General features: G+C 43.5%; 1 protein-coding gene across 2 annotated transcripts in view; it reads right to left on the reverse strand.

Moving 5' to 3' along the window:
• Positions 1-1,075: 1,075 nt before the first annotated feature.
• DND1 (DND microRNA-mediated repression inhibitor 1) overlaps positions 1,076-24,751 on the reverse strand; it is a 33,103-nt gene continuing 9,427 nt past the window's right edge. The window contains exons 2-7 of one of the 2 annotated variants that reach the window (XM_073582947.1): positions 23,107-23,205; positions 9,763-9,886; positions 9,149-9,610; positions 4,751-5,140; positions 4,256-4,330; positions 1,076-1,524 (exon numbers count right to left, since the gene is read on the reverse strand). In XM_073582947.1, coding sequence (XP_073439048.1) covers positions 4,287-4,330; positions 4,751-5,140; positions 9,149-9,610; positions 9,763-9,829 — 963 coding nt within the window. In that variant the 5' untranslated portion in view covers positions 9,830-9,886; positions 23,107-23,205 and the 3' untranslated portion in view covers positions 1,076-1,524; positions 4,256-4,286. The remainder of the gene's footprint in view (positions 1,525-4,255; positions 4,331-4,750; positions 5,141-9,148; positions 9,611-9,762; positions 9,887-23,106; positions 23,206-24,751) is intronic. The other variant, XM_073582946.1, reaches the window with a different exon arrangement.

Genomic DNA, 24,751 nt, shown 5'->3' on the forward strand with positions numbered 1-24,751 from the left:
GACTCTGCCCTGTCCTTCAAACTGCACATCCAAGCTCTTTCTACCTTTTGTCGCCTCCAGCGCAGAAATATTTCCAGAATCAGTCCTTTCCTCAACCCTCAATCTACTAAAATGCTTGTGTATGCCCTCATCTCCCGCCTCGACTACTGCAACATCCTTTTGTGGTCTCCCTGCTAACACCCTCGCACCTCTCCATTCCATCCTTAACTCTGCTGCCCGACTAATTCATCTCTCTTCTCCACCTCTCCCCTCTGCAAATTTCTTCACTGGCTCCCAATCCCTCAGCTTATCCAGTTCAAGTTACTAATACTGACCTACAAGGCCATCTATAACCTGTCTCCCCCATATGTCTCTGAACTAATCTCCAAATACCCTCCCTCACATAATCTCTGGGCCTCCCAAGATCTCCTTCTCACCTCCACACTTACTAGCTCCTCATCTAACCTCCAAGACTTCTCCCGAATTGCCCCTGTCCTCTGGAAATCTTTGAGCCAACAAGTCCGACTATCAACCACATTTGGATCCTTCAGATGAAACCTGAAAACCCACCTCTTCAAGAAAGCCTACAGCGACCCCGCTACCTCCTCTCACCACTATCAGAGATATCACCTCAACCAACACCAGAACTGCTGCAACCCACTGTCTCCTTCGCCACCATCCTGTAGCATGCAAGCCCGAAAGGGCAGGGTCCTCTCTCCCCTCTATATCAGTCTGTCATTGTTAGTTTGTTTACTGTAACTGATATCTGTAATTTATATGTAACCCCCGTCTCATGTACAGCACCATGGAATCAATGGTACTCTATAAAATAATGTACTTTTTACAGCAGCCGCCTCTTGGCCCCTGGAACATATGTGACAGCAGTGCATCTTTGAGATTAAAGGATCAGACATGTTGAAATTTAACACGCCCGATCTCTTCCTCCAACACAGGCCAAACATTACTTGACACAACATCACATGGCAAGTGAAGTCAGTCTCAGATGTAGATTTGCTGCCCGTGCCTGTCAGGCAGTGTTTTCCTCTTTACATAAAAACTTGAGGGCGAATGTTGTTAACAAAAGACAAATGGCAAGTAATTTGCAAAACCTTTATATAAAATATACATGTTACTTATTTCCATATAGTATAAAACATTTATCCATTAAGCCTACTTACAGAACAGGAAAGTGCAAAAAACTTAGTGCTTTAAAAAAGTGCTAATAAAATGTGACAATGCCAGTGTTAAGATGTATGAAAAAGAAAAATTAACACTCAAGTGTTGCGTGTGGTGTAAGAGCCAGACACAGCAAGATGAAAGCAGTCTGGAATAGCGGTGATTGTCTCCCCATAACCCGAGTAACATTCTGGGGAAAGGGGTGTAGGGTCAACGAGCGGCAACTAGCCCCGGTAGATAAAACACCTTAAAAAAAAAAAACCACGACATTGTCTGTGAACATTCATAAGATCCATTGTAGGTAAAAAAAACAAAGATAAAAACGATACACAGCAGGATCTCTAGTAAAAACAGACTTGACAATGTAACCTGAAACAAACAAAAAGGAAAATTAATAGTTTGGAAATATTTGAAACATTCATTTCACAAATGTTCAGTGTTTGACTTTAAGAAAGCATAAAGCACAACAACCTGGGCTGGGAGCAATCCCATACAGTATGGGTGCCCCCAGATAGTATAAGGTAGAGAGGTCGAGTACTCCTATACATAATATACACCAAATATATTAATACGAAAACAGTTTTAAAATCTATATCCAGGTCTAAAGAGCCAAAATACAAGATGAGCAGGCTAGGGTGCCGAAAGCCAAGTAGGGCAATATATCCATCTTTAGGATGTAAAAAAAATGGAATGTCAACTTATTCCCTACTCCCTTTAGTATTGAACAATTTACAAGAGATGGTCAACGCAGGAGTTCTTTTGAGTTTATGGAACAACAAGTTTTCAACAGTACCAATGTAATACTAAAGCCGTACATGATAAAAGTGCAAGGGAAGATGGTTTAGAATTTTGGTTTACAGATCCCCTTCATGTAGATTTATTGGGATAGTTGATGTGAGCCCTTAGCACTAACTAGCTATACTAGCCAACATCAGAAGAGTTGCTACAACAGCTTACCAGTGTGACTGACACACACACACACACACACACTAAGTGTGTATATATCTAGATATATATATCTATCTCTCTCAGGCGTCAGGCGCATGGTGGAGTTTTTGCAGCTTAATGGGGTTTCTGGCACTTAAACTCCCTTCATGACATATGACAAGTGTATGTCATGTCCATGCCCTTGATGCATGCTCACAATGAGCATGCCTCTTTCCCCACACATCATAAAGTCTATATTAGCCAGGTTGGAATATAGATACTGGGCTAGTTTTGGCATCTTTAGATGAGTGCCTCTGTTTGGCTAAGAGATGGTCTTTGTACAACACGACTGTTAATGCCAATATGGTGGGAATTTTTATATCAACTGCAAAATTTTGCCTGCAACTTAGTAAGTTAGATAGACGTGGTTTTTGATTGGCGTCTTGGATTGATTCACACAGGCGATGAGCTGATGTGGAGTGGGGTGCCACTGTTGTGACCCTAGGGTACCAGCCTCCACGGCTCAGGCAGGGATTGTTAATGAGGTGAGATTCCAACTATAACTGACCATCTTAATTTGATCCTCATTCTTGGGAATGGGATTTATTAATTTTTTTAATCATTGTCGGGTGTTCAACATGGGCATTGAATATTAAAAATTTATTTTTTTAATTAACTGAACACCTGACCTAGACACCATAAAAATAGAAGTGCTTCAGGTCTCAGAAGAGGGGAACAAATGCAAAGTCTTTCATACAAATTTTGGAATTCGTCCCCACTTAAGAGTGCACGTTTGGTATTTGTGTACTTGTACTGACCTGGGGAATCATATTGCCAGAGCAGTATTACCATATAGTTAACATGTAACCACAATATTCAGACTTACATGACAGATTGCTGAATGAAGACATCCACATAGAATAAAATTCAAAAGCTTTAATCAATTTTTATAAGAAAACAAGGGGGTACAAAGTATAAAAAAAACACTAGGGTAAAATACAAGAGCGCCCAAACCAGGGGGACACTGGGCTATCATATATGGTATGCAGAGTTACATGCCCATGTCAGGTGAACCTATATAAAATCTGGCACTTAAATCCAAGACATTAATAGGCAAACATCAAAATCATTGCTATCTGGCTATATGAGAGTGTTCACGCCCCCGGAAGCAAAACGTGCGTTGGGGGTGAGGAGGGGTGCTGTGGTCTTCATTTGGCAGTCATCTTCAGTACCATATCTCTTCTGGTAATACTGCATGTACCATTTATCATCTATAGGATACACTTAGATTTCATATAGCCAGATGGCAATGATTTTGTTATTTTACCCTAGTGTATGTTTTTATACTTGTACCCCCTTTATTAAGAAAATGAAATTTTATTCTAATATCTGGATCTCTTGATTCGGTAGTGTCATACAAGTCTGAATATTGTGGTCATGTCGTTTGAAGTGCCAGTTACTTTGACATTTATGGATTTATTCATATAGTTATCATGGTCAATAATTTAAAAAAAAAAAAAAAAAAGTAACTCTTGCCATGGTGTAGTGGAAATTTTCCAGACAACTCATCACCCAGAAAGAAAGATAAACCTTCATATGACTTGACAGAAGCCAGTCAATTTGCATAGGGGCAGACATACAGTACCCACCACTTTCCCATTGATGAGCAAGTTTTCAAGGGATGGTCAAGAAAGTTTGTTTTAATCCTAAACATCCGTCTATTTCACATCAAAGTGAATTAGAAAAGAGAATCAAATTAACTCTCATTTGACAACTGCCACTGCAGCAGCTTCTGCCTATTCACCCTGAAACGAGGCATCCGTGATGCCCATTTCAGGGGCTGAGCTAGTTTTAACTTTAAACGTGTAGGTTTCAACGCATGTTCGGTAGGATCTGGTCACTGTTCAGTTTGTATAGTGGCAGTGCACTCCCTCACCAGTTCTGATGAAGTGACGAGCTGTCAAGAGCAGCCAGTGCAAATTGTAAGGAGAGCATGAGCGAGCAGAGACCAGGGGCCAGATATCACTCAAGGGATTTTATTCTTGGTGTACTGTTGGATAGTGCTTGTAAAAACCACCACTTCTGGACAGAAAAGGGCTTGCAAGTGCTGCACATGTTCCATTTAGTTTTAACAGTTTTTTAGCTGGACACGATTGCTTGAGCACCCAGTTACCTCTTAATCCTTGCAAGCTTCAACACAAAGTTCACAAGGTAGACAGCAGGGGTGGTCGGTTTCCTAGACAACGAGCTGTATATATAAAAGGAAAAAAAATAAAAAATAATGTTACCCTCAACAGCTGCAAGTTAATACACGCAAAAGTGCTTCCATTTAAAAATTCCTGACAATATTCATTTGAGATTGGAATAACCCTTTGAATGATCACCTACAGCACAGACCTCATCTGACACGAGTAATCGCATTGGCCGGAATACATAAACTGAAGTGATCAGCTCCTGATAGATATATTTTTAACCAAATTCTAGCAGCAGAATTGACCCCACTGCTTGGATCAGGAGTAAAGGTCACCAGGTCTCTTCTGTGGATGAAGACCACAGTTCAGTATGGGCCCACCAAAGATTAGCCAAGCACTTAGCTTCCCCACAACAAAGCTAGAAAGCGTAAAAGGCGTCCATCTTAATGGGAATTTTATTTTTCTTATCCACTCACCAAACTCCTTCATGATGAGGGAGGCCACCATCTCCTTAGCTTGCTGGTACTTTTCTGTGGGAATTAGCTTGTCGCCAACCAGCCAGGAATATCCAGTGAATGGCACGCCATGGTTTGGTATTAGCACCCAGTACCAAAATCGAAGCCAACCACAGTTGCCATTTCTCAGGAACTTTATTTGGTAGACTGGCTGTCCAAACATTAGTTTCTCACAAAGGAGCTGAAGACCCTGAGTGGCAGTAGGTGCAAGTTTCTCCAGCATGACCTGTTTGTTAGATATCAGAGGGAGAAGAGGATTGGGCCTTGCCAAGGTGTCCGATTGCATCTTAAGTCTAATTGACTGTTGGAGCCAATCCACAGTATAAAAGCAGCCATAGACTGCCTGGGTACCTGTTGAAAGGTGAAGTCAAAATATTATATACCCAAATTAGTGGGCAGTCATTGCACACAGAAAGGAGTCGAGTGGGTGGTCCTACAGGAGTTACTTGTTTTAACAGGGTTTGCCTACTAGAACCACCCACTGAACAACATCAAGCCAAAACCTAAATTAATGTTACCTAGTTATGAACAAATGTGCTTGGATAACACAAGTATCTTGGGCATGTGGATATTCTGTTGGGAGTCCCTGTGGTTGTATGTGCGGCTGCAGTTAAGACAGCTGCAACACCTACAGACGCAGGGACTCTCCAACATATCTAGGACACCAGCTTGTTCAAAACATTTGGCCCCCATAAAATAAAGCCTATACTCCCCTCCCGTGGCAGCAACTTGCACTCCCCTGTTGGGACATGTGATGCCAGTGCCCACTGTCCCCTGCCTTCAGACAAATTAAACATGAAGAGGATATCCCAGCTGCAACTGAGTGGACTTTCCTCTGCCTGCTCAACTTGGCAGGAGGCGGGCAGCGACACCAGCTCCGACTGGGCGTTGGCATAACAACTGCATGGAAGCATGCCGACACTGTGGGAATGGTGCTGGCACAGGAGGAGAGTATAGGCTTTATTTTAAAGCAAAGGGTACGAGAAGTTGACCAAATTATGGACAACTTAAGTGCCGCAACATTTAGAATCATGGAATAAAAAAAAAAAAAAAAAGGGAGGTTTTCCACATTTAGACATAGGGAAGGCTACAAAAGGCCAGTTCATTATGCTTACCCCCTTCCCCACTGTTCCCATTTCCTTAAAGAGTGCTAGTCAGCAGAATTTGGAACTCTTGAAGACATCTGTAATGATGCTTTTGCAAGGGATTAGGACTACAGATTTTGTAGGAAAAAAAAAGTTGTGTTTGTTAGAATCAGCTATGGAGACTTTATACCAATTTGTTGGCTCCAAACTATGGCTGGCTGAAGTTACACCCAGGTATCACATGGGCAGATCAGAATCTCTCAGTTCAACGTGAGAGATCATGCACAGGCCTGGAAATGACTGCATGGGCCAGATTTTGGCCACTGAAGGCAGGTTCCAAAACAAAAGACATTGACCAGTCAGATGGGAAGAGGATGGGGTCTGGAGGAGGTGTCCATATTCAGGCAGGAGAAGACCAAGCATAAAGACTTCAAAGGACGATTACAGAAGGACAAAAGGGATTAAAAACAAAAAAAACACCACACGGAACATCTTCCCAATCCTAGGTGTAATCCACACATACATGTTGGGCACTCCTGCATCTGCAACAATCTACCCCATAAAGCTACTTTCACACTAGCGTTAGGAGGTGCAGCACAGGGCCGCCACTTAGCTCTGCCCCCTCCTCCTATGGTTGCATGATGCTGCATGCAATCAGCGTACCCCATATTTAGCATTGGGTATGCTGGCATGATTTTGCCAGTGCACGTGCCCTTTTGGTTCTGTGCAGATGTGCACCAGACACACCGTGTTGCATTTTTGTGCGCTCGGCACAGTGCCAGAAGGGCACACACACTGGCAGAATCATGCCAGCGCACCCAACGCTAAATATAGGGTATGCTGATCGCATGCAGCATCATGCGACCATAGGAGGAGCTGAATGAAGGAGGCGCGGCTGGTGTGGAGCCAAGTGGTGGCACTGCGCCTCCCAACGCTAGCGTGAAAGTAGCCCAAGACTGTCCCATTAGTTCATACCTTCAGTGAGCATTGTAAAATCATAACATGAAACAAAAAAGTGTCAGAAAACACCATCAAGAATACAAATGCTAACTGCTGAAAGTAATCTTGTGCTGCAGAAAACATCCTGCCATACAACTCCATCAGTGGAATAAAAAAAAAAAAAAAAAAAACTAGCTCTCAGGTGCTATGCAAAAGTAGTTTTCTATGAACATTTTATAGTGTATTTGCACCAAAAACTATATAAAGGGGGCATAACTAATCTTACTGACCTGAATAAAACTGCCTCAATTTTACCACAAGCAGAAAAATCAAAAAACTCGTGCCTGAAAATTGTACCAATAAAAACCTCAACTCATCACCCAAAAAAATCCATCACATGACTGTCAGAAATACACAAAAAAATAATTTTGCATCACCATATTTGAGCTAAAATTTTTCTAAACAAGTGTTGAGTGACAGCCCAAGATTTTGGTAGTAAAAAAACTCTTCACTGCCCAAGGGTATAAAATTCATTGACATCAGGGGTGCAGCGATCATATTGACATGAATTAATTGGTGTTGTATTTTGTAAAATGAAGGTCACTTATGGGGTGGGTTCTGCTACCTTGGGGATCTACCAATGTGACATTGCAAAATCTGAGCACCAATGTGGAGCCTTTTCCTTCAGGTTAGTTTAACTACATATGGGGCACCTGTGCTTTCCATAAATTGAAGAAATGTGGGGGTTTATTTTCTTTTGCCATCCTCTAAATATATCTACATTTTGTAAAATTTGTGAGGCTTTCGGGTTGGCTGCATCCTCAAACATTAGATACATTCCTTGATAATCCAGTTTTGGAACCTAAACCTGTGAGTGGGGGTTCCACTGTTTAGTCACATTGGGTCTCTCCAAAATGTGACAGCACCGGCTCCAAATTCCAGACAATTTTTATTTTAAAAAGTCAATCTGTGCTCCTTCTCTTCCAAGCCTTACACCCAAAAAGTAGTTTCCCCCCCCCCCCCCCCCCCCCCCCCCACACACACTGGGGTATAGTCTTAAGGAAAAAAAAAAAAAAGGCTCAATATTTGGCATTTTTTGTTTGTTACCCTTGTGAAAATATTGGGTCTAAAGTAAAAAAAAAAGTTAAGCGTTCATTTTTTTCCCTTCCACATTGCAAAAATTCTTAGCAGTACTTGAATGGTTAATAAATTTCTTCAATGAAGTTTGAGTACCTTGAGGGGTGCAGTTTGTAGAATAGCACCATTTGTTTATTCTGTCATAGACCCCTCAGTCACTTCAATTGTGACTCAGATAGTAAGTTATTGCAAATATTAGAAAATCGCTGGTCAACTCTAAACCTCTGACTTTCAAACAAAAAAAAAAAAAAAATTAAAAAATAAAAATCTACACATACACTTTTTTCAAACATTATGCTTATGTAAAGTTGACACGTGGGAATTATTTATTAACCATTGTGTGTGATGTCCCTCTGGTCTAAGGGTATAATAATGAAGTTGAAAAATTAACAAAATGCTAATTTTTCATTTTGCAAATAAACACAAGTTTTAGCAAACAAGTTTTTACCCCTATCATGAAGTACAATAAGTCACGAAAAAAAAAAAAAAAAAAAAAAAAATCTCAGATCAGCAGGATTTAGAGTCATTACCAAATAAAGAGATTAGTCAAGAGTTCTAAAAACTGGCTTGGTCATGAAGGTGAAAAGGTTTGGGGGGGGGTGAGATATTAATCTGATCTATAGCATCCTTACAGCAATGTCTTTAAGAGTTCAGAGACCTGTGGACAGACCCCTGTTAATCCTATCTTTGTGCAGTGAAGTCTCAACCATCAGTAAGCAGAAGGAGTTTTTGGACCCCTAGCATCTCATCATTAAAGAGAACCTTTCACCAGATCAACATGGTGTCAGTTCAACATTAATAAAGTGGCTGCTGAGAAAATGCTAACTGACGTAAGCAGTCAGCAACACTCGGAAGGGAAGAACATGTCCCCACCATAGATTAGAGCAGGTCCATCAGTGTAGAGGAGCACCATGAGCATGTTTCCATGTTTTCCTGGTATGGCCTACCACAGACCCAAGGCATCTACCGAAAGCCAAGGCACTGGAATAAAGACACTCCAAAAATATCTTGATCTATCAAGTATGAGCACCACATGCAAGAATCCCCCAACTTACAGCTGCCTTTGCACAATTCCATGACTTCTACTGGAAATTGCAACTTTACTGTTGAGGGCCATGGTTCCCAGGTAAAGCAATTCGGAATCAAACAATAATTCTACAGGATACATAGTATAAACCTAGAATAGTTGAATACAAACCTTCACACAGACTTTTCTTAGCCAGGGCTGCTTCTCGGTGAGAGTTGTATTTCACAACAGCCATATTCTTTAACTTTGTGAAAGGACTAGCATAGAGAGAAGCTGTAGCTACTCCAGCTGTCATTTTTGCCAGGAAGTCCTCCAATGCAGCTTGTTCCATAAGCAATGGCAGGCCATCCAACATCAGCTCACACTTCTCGGTGCTTCGGCACACAAAGATCTTAAAGCCTGGTTGAATTTCATGGTTACAGAGGTGGGTGATTGCCTGATCGGCAACACGTTTTGAGGAATAGCGTGCATAAGCAAATCCACGGTTGAGGCCACTGAAGGTCATCATTAAGCGAAACTCATACAGCCTTCCTACAGACTGAAAGAGGGGTATCAGTGTATCTTCATATATTTCTTGAGGAATGCTGCCAATAAAAATCTCAGAGCCATGTGGAGGAGCTTCTCCCACCCAACCTGGAAAAAAAAAAAAAAAAAAAAAAAAAAAAAAAAACTTCCAGGGTAAGTATTAGGTATAAGTATGAAGTCACCACCTATAACTAGCCTTAGAAAGCAAAAGACCTTTCCAGGATACAATAACCAACTACTCTGGTATGAGGAGAACCTACCTGGAGGAGGTCCACCATATTTCCTTTGTCCATTCTCTTGCACGAGTGATATATTCGAGCTCTTCATCCACTCGATGAGTCCAGCTTTATTTTTCCTATTCACAGAGTTGAGCCATATCTGAGGCTAAGATAATAAAACAAGGGTTATAAGGTAAGAAATGGGCTTCATCAAATGCTCCATCATAAGCTGCTCCTTCCCCAATTATGTGGTTCTCACAGCAACACATGGGAAGCAGAGGATACGCCATGTATTAAATGCAAGTCTGGCAGATGAAAATTTGTCTTAAAAGGAATCTCACTTTTTTTGCCCTATTAGCTGCTGGCATAGACATCAGGGGCTTATCTACAGCATTCTGTAATGCTGTAGATAGGCCCCCGATGTAACCTGAAAGAAAAACATGTTAGGTTATAATCACTGGAGGGGGTGGTCCGGTTCGATGGGTGTCGTGGTCCGGTGCCTCCCATCTTCATACGATGCCGTCCTCTTCTTCCTATAGTGGCTGCAAAGCAGGTGCACTGCTCTGCCCTGTATAGGGCAGAGCAGAGTCCTACAGTGTGCAGGTGTCGGGAGAGGTCTGGCGCCTGCGCACTGCAGAATTCTGCTCTGCCCTCAACAGGACAGAGCAATGCACCTGCGCTGGAGCCACTACAGGAAGGGAAGAAGAGGACAGCATTGTATGAAGATGGAAGGTGCCAGACCGGACTGCCCCCTCCAGTGAGTATGATCTAACGTTTTCTCATCTTTCAGGTTACATCGGGGGCCTATCTACAGCATTAGAGAATGCTGTAGATAAGCCCCTGATGTCAATGCCAGCAGAGGATAGAGAAAAAAAAAAAAAAAAAAGAGAAAGACAGATTCCCTTTAAGGGCGTTGTCCAAAACTAGGATACTGAACCAAGTCCACAGTATAAGATTGGGGGGGGGGGGGTTGGGGATCTGACACCCAACACCCCCCATTGATCATCTAACATTAGTGGCAGCACATTAACAGAGCTTCATGTCCAGTGGGCAGGATCCAGTATCAGAAATAAGCCGAATCCATTGCAAGTAGAAGATTCACATTTTGCTTCAATTTGTACAAACTTCACGTTTTAAGTTGTCCAGGTCCATATAATGGTCTGAAAGAGCCAAGTAAAAGGGCACTAAAACAGGGCATAGTAGCCACAATATTATACTGCCCTACACAAAAATCAGTCGTGACCTACTAGATGCCAAAGAGGCTTATGGAAGGGCTCTGCATGTCAAACCATAGGCTTAAAAAGGGATTGTCCTGGACTATTGACTCTTCTCTAAAGGGCATGAGACACTAAGATATCGCTAGCAATATCGCTATAACTAGTGACGTTATAGCGATATCTGTGTCCGATACTTACCTACGACCCGCTTCCCCGCTGGTAATCGCTGATCGCGCGAGAACGTCCTGGACTGCTTCTCGTCGTCAGCTTCCTGTGGCGCTTCCTGCTGTGAGGACGAGCGACGCGTGGAGCCGGGCAGGAGGACGCAGGATCGCCTGGTGTGACAGGTAAGTAGCGATCCCCATCCCCAGCGATGTCGCTGGTGAGATCTGCCTGTGTGGCAGCTCACTAGCGACCACTTAGCGATGCACCAGCGATCCTGACCGTGTCATATCGCTGGTCGGGATTGCTGGTACATCGCTAAGTGTGACAGTACCTTAAGGATAGGCCATGAATGCTAGACCGCTATGCAACTCCGATCGCAATAGTGCTCAGACTGGTCATTGGCTCTCCTGAGCATAGTGTGACAGCTGCATCGAAATTAATACTGATAGGTCATTGGTGGGGTTGTGACACCTAGCACCACATCCTGCACATAACCTAAGGTTACGCTCCAACAAAAGTAGATGGGATTTACAGTATACAAGACTTAGGCCATGCTCACATTTCTTACAGTACCAGCAAAGCCCATGAGACATCAGAAACCTCATGCACACACTTTGGCTTTGTTTTCCTGACCAATTTGGAAAACTGCAGCATGTCACCTTCAGCATTTTTGCAGAATTTTTCCCATCCATAGGAAACAATGGGCAAGTGAAAAAAAAAAAAAAAAAAAAAAAAAAAAAAAAAAAAAAGTGTTGCTGCAAAAGCCTTAAAGGGAATCTGTCACCCTTTTTTGAGATATCGTATAATGATATCAGTCAATTGTGTGTCACATAAGGATTCTTAGTACTTTTGCCTTCCCCCCTGACCCTGCACCTTTCATGCATAAACACATCTGAACTGATATAAAAAAGGTATGTAAACTGCCGCGGTCCGGTCCGCTGGGCGGGGCTTATTCACCTGCCTCCCCCCTCCCTGTCTTGCTCTACACAAGAAGAAATGCGTAGAGCAAGACAGGGGGGGGGGGGGGGGAGCAGGTGAATAAGCCCCGCCCAGCGGACCGGACAGCGGCAGTTTACATACATCTGAACCGATATAAACAAGGTATTTATGCATGAAAGGTGCGGGGTCAGGGGGAAGCAAAAGTACTAAGAGAATCCTTACGTGACAATTGAATGATATCATTATGTGATATCTCAAAAAAGGGGTGACAGATTCCCTTTAAGGAAGTTGCATCATGGCTTTTTGGGAGGAACCAGATTATATCAGCATGCACAAGAGACAGCAAGCAAAAACACAGCAAATTTGTTATAACAGCTTCAAGCAGGTTTTGCCTGAAGGAAAAAAAGAAAACCCTAAGGGTATGTGCACACGTTGCAGAAAATTTCTGCACAAAAACCTGAATCCCTTCCCAGAAACCGCACCTATTTTTCCATGGCAGTTTTGGTGCGTTTACCGCAGCGGTTTCTAAAAGCATGGGAGAAGCCTAAACCGCGGAAAAAAAACACAAAATTAATGTGCATGCTGCGGTTTTTTCGCGGTAAAAAACGCATCAATGTGCACACAAAGTGCAAAATGCATAGAAATGACTGTGCAACTTATTTTTAGTGGTTTTATAGTGAAAACCGCGGTAAAAACCCGCTAAAAAAACGCTGTGTGTGAACACAGCCTAAACACTGAACAGCCTTATGCCCACGGTTTCTTTCCTCACACCAAGTAAACCGATTTGCGTTTGAAGCCTCATGTGGTTACTCTGATATTTATATGTGAAGTTTCCACAGAGAAAAGCGGAAAGTTTTGTACGTGTTCAAGCAAGACTGTCAGCAGGATTTTACCAAGTAAACTACAGGCATTAAGTGATTGACAGCTGAAGATACAAAGAAAATGCGGCACTCACCAAATCAATAAAGCAAAAGTCCTTTATTATGTGCTGCGAGACATGGATGAAAACAAGGTGTGCAGGAGAGACCAGAAGGATGGTAGTTTCATGTAACAATGGTTCCACCTGGACCAATGGAAGAGTTGTTATGCAAAATGGCCATCACCCGTCCAGTCTCTCCCCGCATGCCTCTAATCCGAACACCTTGTCTTCATCTATGTTCTACAACATGGAAGAAAGGACTACTTGTCTTCTTGAATTGGTGAGTGCCTGGGTTGATGAAAACAGTAATTAGACCTACCGGTAATTGTATTTCAAGGAACCCATCCTGACAGCACCAATGAGGATGTCCTTATCCTCATTGGGACAGGAAATGGAGAGGGGGGGGGGGAAAAAAAAAAAAAAAAAAAAAAAAGAAAAAAAAGAAAAAAAAACACGGCACCCTCCAATCTCCACCCTTTAGCGTCTTTTCAAAGTGCCACATTTATACAAACAGTACATCACATTTCACATTATTCTAGAATCTTATCAGTAGGGAGGGAACTAATAGTGCTGTCAGGATGTATTCCTGCAAGTACAAATTACTGGTAGGTCTAGTAACAGTTTTCCAGTTCACCAATCCCGACAGCACCATGGAGAATACCAAAGTATGATCATCTAAGGCAGGACTACGGCCTACCGAAGGCTAGTTGCCCTGAAACTACATCTAGTTTTGTAATGTTTTGTGAAGGTATTTAAACCAAACCAAGTTGTGGCTCTGCAAGTCTGGTCCACAGGAGTTCCCCCTTTCTCTGCCCATGAAGTAGCTACAGCTCTAGTTGAATATGCGCTAAGGGTATCCAGGGAGACCTTCCATGAGCCATGTAGGCTAGAGCGATTGTGGATCTAATCCACATGAGAGAAAAAAAAAAAAAAAAAAAAAAAAAAAAAAAGATTCCCCACCCCTGATCTAGGCAATGAAAGCCTTTCCTGCAAGTTTCTAGGGTGCTGGCAGAAAGAGGGGAGAACAACCTCCTGATTCATGTTAGGAGTGGACAACTTTAGGGAGAAACACTAGGTTGAGCATTGACTAGTCGATCCTTGAACACCTGCAAGTATGAGTCCTGAATAGAGATAGGGCCTGTAGTTTCCCTAATCTTTTTGCTGATGTGATCACTACTAGAAAGGCAGTCTTGAAAGAGTCTACTAATGTCCAATGTCATCTGCTGGTTCATATGGATGTTTAAACTGGGTATTTAGTGAAGTTTAGATTCCATGGTGGGACTGACTCTTACAGAAGGCTTCAGTCTCTATATAACCCTAGAAAACTTAGCCATTCAAGGCTGGGATTATAGGGGAAAATAAAAAAATAAAAAACACCAAGGGCTGAAATCTGCACCCTAAGGGTGTGTGCACATGCTGCAGTGTACAGTACCTTTATATTCTATGGAAATAAACTGCAGTGCACACAAAGCGGATTTTTCTGTGCGGATTTGTGCATGTCACTTGTGTGCAGAATCCGCAGTGGTTTTACACCTGCTCCATTGTAGAGGTGTCAAACTGCAGGGGAAAACTGCAGATAAGCCACAGGTCTTTTGACCTGCAGATTTTGCAAAATCAGCGTGGAAAAATCTGCAGCGTACGCACACACCCTCAGAGTACTTGGTCTAAGGCCTTTCTTGAAACCTGACTGTAGGAAGTCTAGGATCCTGGGAATGTCTGGGAGGGAAGTGTCTATTGATTTCTCTCTCCACAATAGCTGCAGAATCGCTTCCAAATCTTGATGTAGATGGCGGAAGTCACCGGCTTCCTACTTGCTTGAAGGACAGAAATTACTTCATCTGACAATCCTTTAAGATGCCTCTCAGGATCCATGCTGAGAGCTGAAGACTGTCTGGGTCATGGTGGAGGAGATGCTCTCTTCTTGGAATGAGGATGGGGTCTAAAGGCCCCTTTACATTTAGCGATGCACCAGTGATCCCAACCACAATATGACCCGGTCAGGATCGCTGGTGCATCGCTAAATGGTCGCTAGTGAGCTGCCAAACAGGCAGATCACACTAGCGATGCAGCAGCGGTCGGCAGTCGCTCTTACCTTTTAGATGCGGCGAGGGTGTCAGTCTTCCGCCCGCATCCATGGCTCGCTCGTCGGCGCCAGCAGGAAGCCGATGACAAGAAATGGACCAAGCCGATCTTGCACGATCAGCAATAGCCAGCGGGGGAGCCGGTCGGAGGTATCACATGTAGCGATATCGCTAGCAATGTCACTGCTGCGTCACAAAATCGGTGACGCTTTAGCGATATCGCTATGTGTAAAGCCCCTTTACTCTGCCATCTTCCTCAGCTGAGGGGACCAACTTCTCTTCAGCCAGAAGGGCACTACCAGGACAATTTTTGCTCCTTCCTACTGCACGTTCCCAAGAACCCTTGGGACCAGGGCTGTGGAGTCAGTAAGCCAAACCTGCAACTCCTCAATTTCCCTTACACCGACTCAAACATATATTGCTTATATTGAAGTGAAAAATTTATTGTAGTACAATGTGGACAGACATTTTAATCATTTTTATGATAAAATAATCAAGATTTAGATATATTATGTCCTATGTATTGGAATACAACCTTAGAACACAAAACTAACAAACTATGTAATGCACTAATGTAATATCAAAAAATAAAATATATATATACCTATATACACACTGTAATAAACTATGCAAGTGGCAAAAAACAGTTTTCAACAAGAACATAAACATTTCTGCAGTCTATGAATTTGTTTTAAGAAATAAAATTGCCTCCATCAGATCCTCCTTCATAGATGACCTCAAATCTGACCCAATAATTTTAAGGCCAGAGAACAACCTCTCTACAGTAACTTGGGTTGGAGGCAAAGCCGTAACCACATGGGCAACAACAACTTCTGGGTATAAAGGAATTGCCTCATGCACAGTTTTGATGAACAGTTTAATTTTTCTATTTCTTTGAGAGCAAGTGAAACATTTTGCTGAAATATGGTCAATCTGCTTGCTATAGGAGACAGTGAAATCTTTTTCCTTGCAGCAACGCTTTGCCTGCTCCGTGTCATCCCAATACTTGTCAAAGTCAAATGCCTCATCTGATGAGGATGGAGATATGGCAGCAATAGCACTGTCAGGAGCCAAGTCCTCTTGCGCCTGGCAGTCATCCTGTAGGCCACTCATCCTAACTGCTACCTCAGTCAGAGCTTCTTTTCCTTTAGTAAGCTGCTGATCATCAAGCAGTATACGATGACTTGGATCCACATAAACAGCTGCCAGAAAAATTTGATTTTCCAATAGCTGTCTCTCTCTCCGTTTCATTGAAGCAGAAACGCCATCTGCAATTAAACCTCCTCTTTGGGACATGCAAAATGGCAAGTTCTTCCACTCCCTTATGAAAATGCCAGGAGTTAAATACTCAGCTTGTAATTTTTTAGTCACAGTAAATGGGTGATTAAGCAATTCCTTCAATTCAGCCACTTGCGTCCATTGACCTTCATTTAGGGTTACCTGAGGGTTCGTCATATCTATAAGAAACGGTTTTAGTTCAAGCAATCGCTCAATTAAGTAAGCGCTGCTCCACCAAGTGGCTTGATCGACAATTGCCCCTTTCCCAGCACATCTCATCAAGATGGAATACATTTTTAGGGGTTCTAAGGCAATAACCAATTTCCTCACTTTTCCATTCAGATTTCCAGCATGTCCCTCTTGCAGACTCTTACTGCCAGCTGCAGCGTGTGCACAACACAGCGCATGTGATGAATATGAAAGTGTTTTGAAGCAGCTTTAACAAGATCTATTTCTACAGTATAATTTTGTGTTCTTCTGTTGTAATATCTGTTTGATCCTCAGTTACATAAACAGCACTGTGGCCTTCCATCTCAAACATACTGAATCCTAAATGTTCCTCTAGCTGTTGTTAATTACTCTCATTCACCAGTGTAATTGTACTTATGTTTGAAGCATTGTCCTTTACAATAGCAAGAACCTGTTCTTGTGTGAATGTAGCCTTAGATCAGGAATAGAACAGCCATTTATAGGACATTTCATAACTTTCCCAAATTCCTATGAAAAAATATTCATCACATTCTGCATTGAACTACTCTACCCAATTATATATTTTAGGAGTCGGAGTCAGTCCATTGATTTTATACCGACTCCATCAAGATGAGCACCGACTCAGACTCCACAGCCCTGCTTGGGACAAGAGGAAGGGGTGGAAATGCATACAGCAGACCCTTCCCCCCCCCCATATGACTGAGAATGCATCAATCCCTGCTGAACTGTAGGGGGATTTAGGGAGAAGAACCCTCTGACCTTTGTATTCTTCCTGGTAGCAAACTGGTCCACTCGTGGCACCCCTCAGCATTGGCACAACATACTTAAATACTTCTTTGTTCAGTTCCCTCTGTGGAAGATATTTTTGTCTGCTGAGGAAGTCTGTTACCTGGTTTCTGGATCCTTCCAGATGTACTGCAGAGATGGATAGTACTGTTGCCTCTGCCCATCTGAAAATACTCTTGGCTAGCTGTTGCAGTGCAGGGTGTTTCGGCGCCCCTTGACGTAGGAATGCTACTGCCCTCGTATTGTCGGACAGGACTTTTACATGTCTGCCTTTGACAACCGACTGGACCTGGAGAAGTACTTTCTACACAGCTCTCTGAAATTCGAGGACCTGGATCCTAACTCCGGACTCCATTCTCTTAGGTAATCTGCCTTCAACATGACCTCCCCAGCCTAGCTGACTTGCATTGGTGGTGACCACAACACATGGGGAAAAGCTGGATTACTTACCAGTAATGCTCTTTTAATGAGTCCATGACAGCAGCCACTTAGAGAGAGGGATCCACCCATAGGAACAGGAAACCTACAGAGATAAAAGGGCAGTCCACCTCTTCTCAGTTGGATTTCAGAGTACCCAGAGGACCACCAATTAGGTCATTTAACATTTGAAATTTATTAATTTGATTGGTTGATTATAGTCCTGAATGAGCCATCTGGTTTAGGTATCAGAAAGAGGGGAGTAAAATCCTCTCCCTTCCTGTCCTTCAGGCACATGGACCAAAATTTTTTTGTCCAGTAAACTAAGAATCTCAGTCTCTAGGACCCACTGTTGGATTGGTGAGCTAAGGGATGTTATGATGATGATTTAGATGAAGGAATTGAGGGTAAACTGATTAAATTTGCTGATGACACAAAGCTAGGAGGGATAGCTAATACTAGAGAAGAGAGAGAGAGGATTCAAAAAGATTTAAATAAACTGGAGAAGTGGGCAGCAACTAACAGAATGGTTTTTAACAGGGAGAAATGCAAAGTACTACATCTGGGCAATAAAAATGAAAAAAGCATATATAGAATGGGAGGAATAGGGCTAAGTGACAGCACATGTGAAAAAGACTTGGGTATACTAATAGATCACAGACTGAATATGAGTCAACAGTGTGATGCAGCAGCAAAAAAGGCAAATGCAATTCTAGGATGTATTAACAGAAGCATACAGTCTAGATCACGTGAAGTCATTATTTCCCTCTACTCCTCTTTGGTCAGACCTCATCTGGAATATTGTGTCCAGTTTTGGGCACCACATTTTAAAAAAGACAACAAACTGGAGCAAGTTCAGAAAAGAGCGACCAGAATGGTGACCGGTCTGCAAACCCTGTCTTATGAGGAAAGGTTGCAGGATTTGGGAATGTTTAGTCTGCAAAAGAGAAGACTGAGAGGAGACTTAATAGCTGTCTACAAATATCTAAAGGGCTGTCACATTGTAGAAGGATCAACTTTATTCTCATTTGCACAAGGAAAGACTAGAAGCAATGGGATGAAACTGAATGGGAGGAGACAGATTAGATATTAGAAAAAACTTTTTGACAGTTAGAGTGATCAATGAGTGGAACAGGCTGCCACGAGAAGTGGTGAGTTCTCCTTCAATGGAAGTCTTCAAACAGAGGCTGGACAGACATCTGACTGGGATGATTTAGCGAATCCTGCTTTGAGCAGGGGGTTGGACCAGATGGCCCAGGAGGTCCCTTCCAACTCTACGATTCTATGATTCTATGACCGAGTTATGGGGTACGTGATGGAACTCTAATTTTAACCCCTCCCTGATAATGCCCAGGACCCAAGGGCTGGCTGTAACTTTCTCCCATTCCTGAAGAAAAAAAAAAAAAAAAAAATTTAGTCTCCCTCCTACTGGAGGGACTGGCTCTTTAGCTCCTATCCCTGCGAAAGGAGGTTCCTCTAAACATGGCACCTTTGCCTTTTTCTTCCTTCGTGGCTCAGTGATTTTGATTTTCTGCTGGTCTCCCTCTGCCAAATGGTAGTCTCCTAAACGCTCTCCTATAAGATGCAAGAGAGGGGTTAGGGAACCCTTTTTCCTTTGGTAAGGATTTCATCTAAAGCTTTCCCAAACAAAAACTCACCCTCACAAGGTATGGCACAAAGCTTTGCCTTGGAATGGGTGTCACTTTTCCAGCTTTTGAGCCATAGGCTAAGTCTGGTGTTAAGTTAGCCAGCTGTTCTGGCTGCCATGCGCAGTGAATCAGCAGAAGCATCTGCTATTTATGCTGCTGCGCCACAGATCAGTGGTATAGCAGCTCGTAGCTTGTCTCTGGAAATTCTCTGGTCTAGTTGATCAATCCAGACCAGCATAGACCGAGCCATGCACGTACTAGCTATTGCCGGTTTAAACGTGCCCGTAGCTGCCTCCCATGCTCTTTAGTGAGGCATCAGCTTTTTGGTCCAGTGTGTCTTTTAGAATCCCTGTGTCTTCCACTGGTAAGGCTGACTGTCTTGAGGTGGAGGCGACTGCTGCGTCGACTTTCGGGACCTTAGACCACGTTGAGGGTTAAGGGCTATAATAAGGGAGGAATTACAGGCCCCATGTGTGTGGCTGATGTTGAGGCCTGCTTCGCTGTTTCATTGATGCATTTTTTGCATAGCCTTTTTATGTAAGAGTCCGGTAGAGGACGTGTACAGATGGCACATTATTTTTTGATTGTTCTTTTCTCTTAGCCTACGGCGGACATAGCAGAGGAGAGAGAGGGAAAGAGATATATATGAGCTTGATAGGCAGAGAGTCGTCCACTCACCCAGAGAAGCTGTAGGTACCGACTCAGGCTGAGAAGGAGGCTTGTTGGCATGGCTCCTGTCGGAGGAATCACGGCGTGAGTAATCCTTGGCTGCCGCTGTATCACCTGGCTGGGGATGAGAGTCCTGTCTTTGGGAAAGGGGGGGGGGGGGGGGAAGACATGTTTGCACACCATACCCCCACGGTTTCTTATAAGCCCCTTCATTATGCCGGCATCTCCCCCTCCAGGTGTGGCTAATTAAAATACGTCCAGCCCAGAATACAGCTGCCGGCGCTAAGTAAAATAAACCATCTCTCCCTTTTTTTTCTCCTTCGGAGGGGGTGGGGAGCGCTCCATGCCTTCAGTTCCGCGTGCTTTCAGAGACCGCATGTGCACTCTGTCTAGGAACTCCCAGTAACCCGGAAGTTCCTCCTTACCTTCCTGTCAGTGCTGCATGTGCATCCTTCCAGACGCTGAAGCCCTAGGAACGACGGACTATCACTTGCCTCCGGCTCCTGTGCTCCCACACGGACCGGGATGGATTCTCCTCCAAAATCCCGGTAGCATGCATTTCTGCAGAAAACCCCCGGTCGGCCTCACCCGGTACCGGCATTTTGGTCATGCTGCTGCCCCAGTCGAGGAGGGAGCCGGACCCCAGCACTCCCTAGTCGCTGCTTCCAGACCGGAACCCCTGCCGTTCCTGCAGATACCGCACAGGTGGTTCCCTGGCCCAGGTATGATTTGTAGAGAATCCTGCGGTTCCCATCTGAACAGGAAACCAACTGAGGAGAGGCGGACTGTCCTCTTTTATCTCTGTAGGTTTCCTGTTCCTATGGGTGGGTCCCTCTCCAAGTGGGTGCTGTCGTGGCGAAGAGTAAAAGAATCCATGGAACTCTTCTCTGGAAGTTTTATGGAATGGTTCACCAATGTAAGGATTCCTTTACTGGGAAAGAGGGCCATCTTGTCTAGCAACTGTTGTTTCTTGTCCCAGGCCGATAGGCCCACACCCTGACGTTCCCAGGAGTGGAACTGACTCCACCTTACACAGGGAATACAAGGAGTCATTAGTCCTAAAATGCTCATCACTTCCCTGATGGAACAACAGCTTCTTGAAAACTGGCGAGTTTTCCACCATGGCGTGTTGATATTCTCAACTGGGAGTGTAGTACGACCCCTTGAAATTTTTTCCTAGGATCTGGGACAAGATCAGATTTTTCCCAATTTATGACACATCCCAACTTCGGAAGTGTGGAGATCGAGAACTGGCAATGGTCCCTGAGCTGTTCCTCAGAACTGGCCATTATCAGAAAGTTGTCTAGATTAGGTACCAAGATGACATCATATTTCCTTAGGTATGTACCTACTTCTGCCATTAGCTTGGTGAATACCATAGGGTGCTGAGGCTAGGCCAAAGGGAAGACACTGGAACTGGTAGTGATGGACCCTCTCTGCAAGTCTTGGGAATCTCTGGCAAGACTCGTGGACTGGCACATGGCAGTATTTGTTTTGTTTTTTAAATCTATGGTACACATCACTGTCTATAGGAGGAACTGTAGACTTGATGGATTCCATCTTGAATTTCTTGCATCTGATCCATCTGTTTAAGGGTCTGAGGTTTATTATGGTCCTGCTCTGAGGGTTTCTTTATTGAGAAGAAGCTGAAATAATGGCCCCTGCATCTCTCTTGCTTGGGAACTGGAACTATTGCCCTGATCTTAAGGAAATCCTGAATGTCTGTCCACATAGGGAGGTGGCTGAGTGAAAAGGAGAGTGTCATTACGAACCTCTCTGGGGTAGATGGGAGAACTCCAAATTGAAGCCCTGAGTAACTCCAAGATCCATGGTTTTGAGAATCTCCTGCCAGCCACCTAGGAACTGACCTAGCCATCCCCCTACTCTCATGGCATCATTTCCTGTCTGAATTTGGGGGGTAACTCCATCTGCCCCTCCCTTATAGCCTGCCTTCTGGCTATGGTGGGGGGGGGGGGGTTGACTACGAAAGGGCTGGTACTTTGGCCTCTCAGCCTCAGGGAACCCCTTTTTGTCTGATGCCTATTCTAGATTATCAAGAATAGGCCCAAACACCTTATAACCCGATGTATGCAAATTAGAACAGAATACATTATGTATAACAGGTGATCCTCAATTGAATTAAATTATATAAGGACCAAGGGAATATCCCAAATGGTACACTTGCTCAGGCATGATACAGAAAAACTGAGTAAATCCAATTGATAAAAAAAGTCAGTATTTTATTCAATTAGACAATATATTATACACAATTCATATATACATAACAAAAAACAAGGTTCAAATCAGGGAGGGGGCAAACAAATATGTAAACTGGGCCTTAGAAAAATCATCAAAAGGTGGGAAGGTGGTTTAAAGTAGTATTTCTTTCATATATAGTAGTATGCAGCCTAAAGCACAAGTGCCTCAATGTAAACTATAAATAATGGCTTTAACGATTAGCCATATCATACACAGGATCTCCCAGCAGATCCCTACTAGCTGTACACACATCAGTAATAGATACCATAAAAAAAGAATCAACAGTGACAAATAAATCACTCTTACCCATAGTCCCTCACTAAGGATTCCAGAACATGCACCTGCCTGGCATCACAAACCGCTCAGAGGAGTTTGTCAGTGCCCTCAGAAGGAAACAAAAAAATGATACCTCCTTCTGGAGGGTCAGTAACAGCTTTCCCTTCCTCTTGAGATTCAGCCGACATCTTGTCTTCAGAAGACACTTATGTTTCACATGGTCTTTTACGAGACCCTCTCTGGGATTCTGATTGTGAGGTCTGAGGATACATTTTTCCTGAGATGGATGCCTGGACCTCCTCTCTCATCATGGTCCTCATGTCTGACATCAAAGAAGTCTGTTCCTCACAGATGATCCTTGAAGTGGAAGGCTCACATAGGTGTTTTTTGCCAGGATTCTGGTAGCTTGACACCACAGATTTTTTTTATTCCCCCCCCCCTCACAATACACAGTATATGCCATGTGTTTATAAGTATAGGGTAAGGGCTAAAGGTGGGTTTGCTTTTGTAAGCTTACTCACATGCCCCTGGTTTTGCTCCAAGCCACTGTCTGGGATCCTCCATGTCAGTTAGGCTGGGTGCACACGTTCAGGATTTCATTTTTTTGCTGCATTTTTCCACTGCAAGAACGCATACATTAAGCATCCTATTAGAATGAAATCCGCAATTTGTGCCCATGATGTTTTTTTCTGCAAAAAAGACGCATTGCAGAAAAGTATTAAGTTACGTACTGTAACGGTATTTTTCGGAAGCCCATGACAGCACCACGAGAGAGGGGATCCGCCCTTCAGGAACAGGAAACCTACAGATACAGAAGGGCAGCACCTCTCCCACTCATCAGTTGGATTACAGAGCTTGAGAGGCTACCATGGTTAGTGGTACAGCATATATATGAATATATATCTCTCTATCTATCTTTTACACACACACCCCCCATCTCCCACATAAGGTAAATCCGTGACACAATCTTCTAAAAAGAGTACACCCCTATATGTGAACAAGGGAGGGAACTAAGGGTGCTGTCATGGGCTTCTGAAAAATACTGTTACGTAACTTAATACTTTATTTGGACTCCCATGACCGCACCACGAGAGAGAATTACAGAGATGTAAACTAATTTAGGGAGGACTACAGCCTGCAGCACCCTTAGCCCGAAGGTGAGATCCGAGGCGGCACCCATATCTAACAGATAGTGGTTAAAAAAGGTGGAAGGAGATGACCATGTGGCCACCTTACATATCTGGTAAATTGACACTCCAGATCTCTGCTCAAGATGACGCCATGGCACAAGTGGAATGCGCCCTCAAATTATGTGGAGCCGGACCGCCACCTGTTGTGTAGGCAAGAGAGCCTCCCTAATCCACTTTGCTAATGCGTTTTGATACTCTACACCCTTTCTCAGGACCTTGGAAGGATAAAAATATTGTGTTCTTTCCTCCAAGGATCAGTGGCTGATCTATATTTTAGTAGGCATCTTTTAACATCTAATTCATGAAGGGGTTGGTAGGATTAGGGAGGAAGGAAGGGAGAACTCATGTCCTGTGAAAGTGTGATGCTACCTTGGGAAGGTATGCTGGGTTCAGCTCTAGGATTACTCTATCCTGTAAGAACTCTGTATAAGGGGCAACCTGGAAAGTGCCTGAATATCACTTATCCTACGTGCAGATGTTATCGCTACCAAAAAGGCTGTCTTAAGGGATATAACCTGTAGCGAGGCCGAATATAGAGGTTCGAATGGCTTTTCTGTCATGGCTGTAAGGACAAAATTTAAGTCCCATGGTATACATCTGTCCTTGTGTATGGGTCTAGATCTAGTAGCCGCTTTGATGAATCTGGCCACCCAATAGTTGCTGGCAATGTCACATGTAAATAGGGCCCCCCCAAGGCTGAAACCTGTACTTTTAATGTACTGGTGGAAAGACCCAATTCAAGACCCCTCTGGAGGAATTCCAGAATCTGTTTTGTGGGTACTCCATCCCTGACATTAAACTCAGAGGTGGACAGGAATCGCCTCCAGGTTCTGGCATAGATTTGTGGTAGTTTGTTTTCTGCTTTTCAGGAGGGTATCAATTAAATTTTTGGAGAAACCTCTATTCTTCAATAGTGCCCTCTCAAACACCACGCCGTTAAATGGAGTCCCGTTACTTGCAGAAGGTTGACTGGCCC

Source organism: Dendrobates tinctorius, unplaced genomic scaffold (genome assembly GCF_039654945.1).
Source record: "Dendrobates tinctorius isolate UK_male_01 unplaced genomic scaffold, ASM3965494v1 ptg000075l, whole genome shotgun sequence".
In the NCBI taxonomy this organism is placed as follows: Eukaryota; Metazoa; Chordata; class Amphibia; order Anura; family Dendrobatidae; genus Dendrobates; species Dendrobates tinctorius.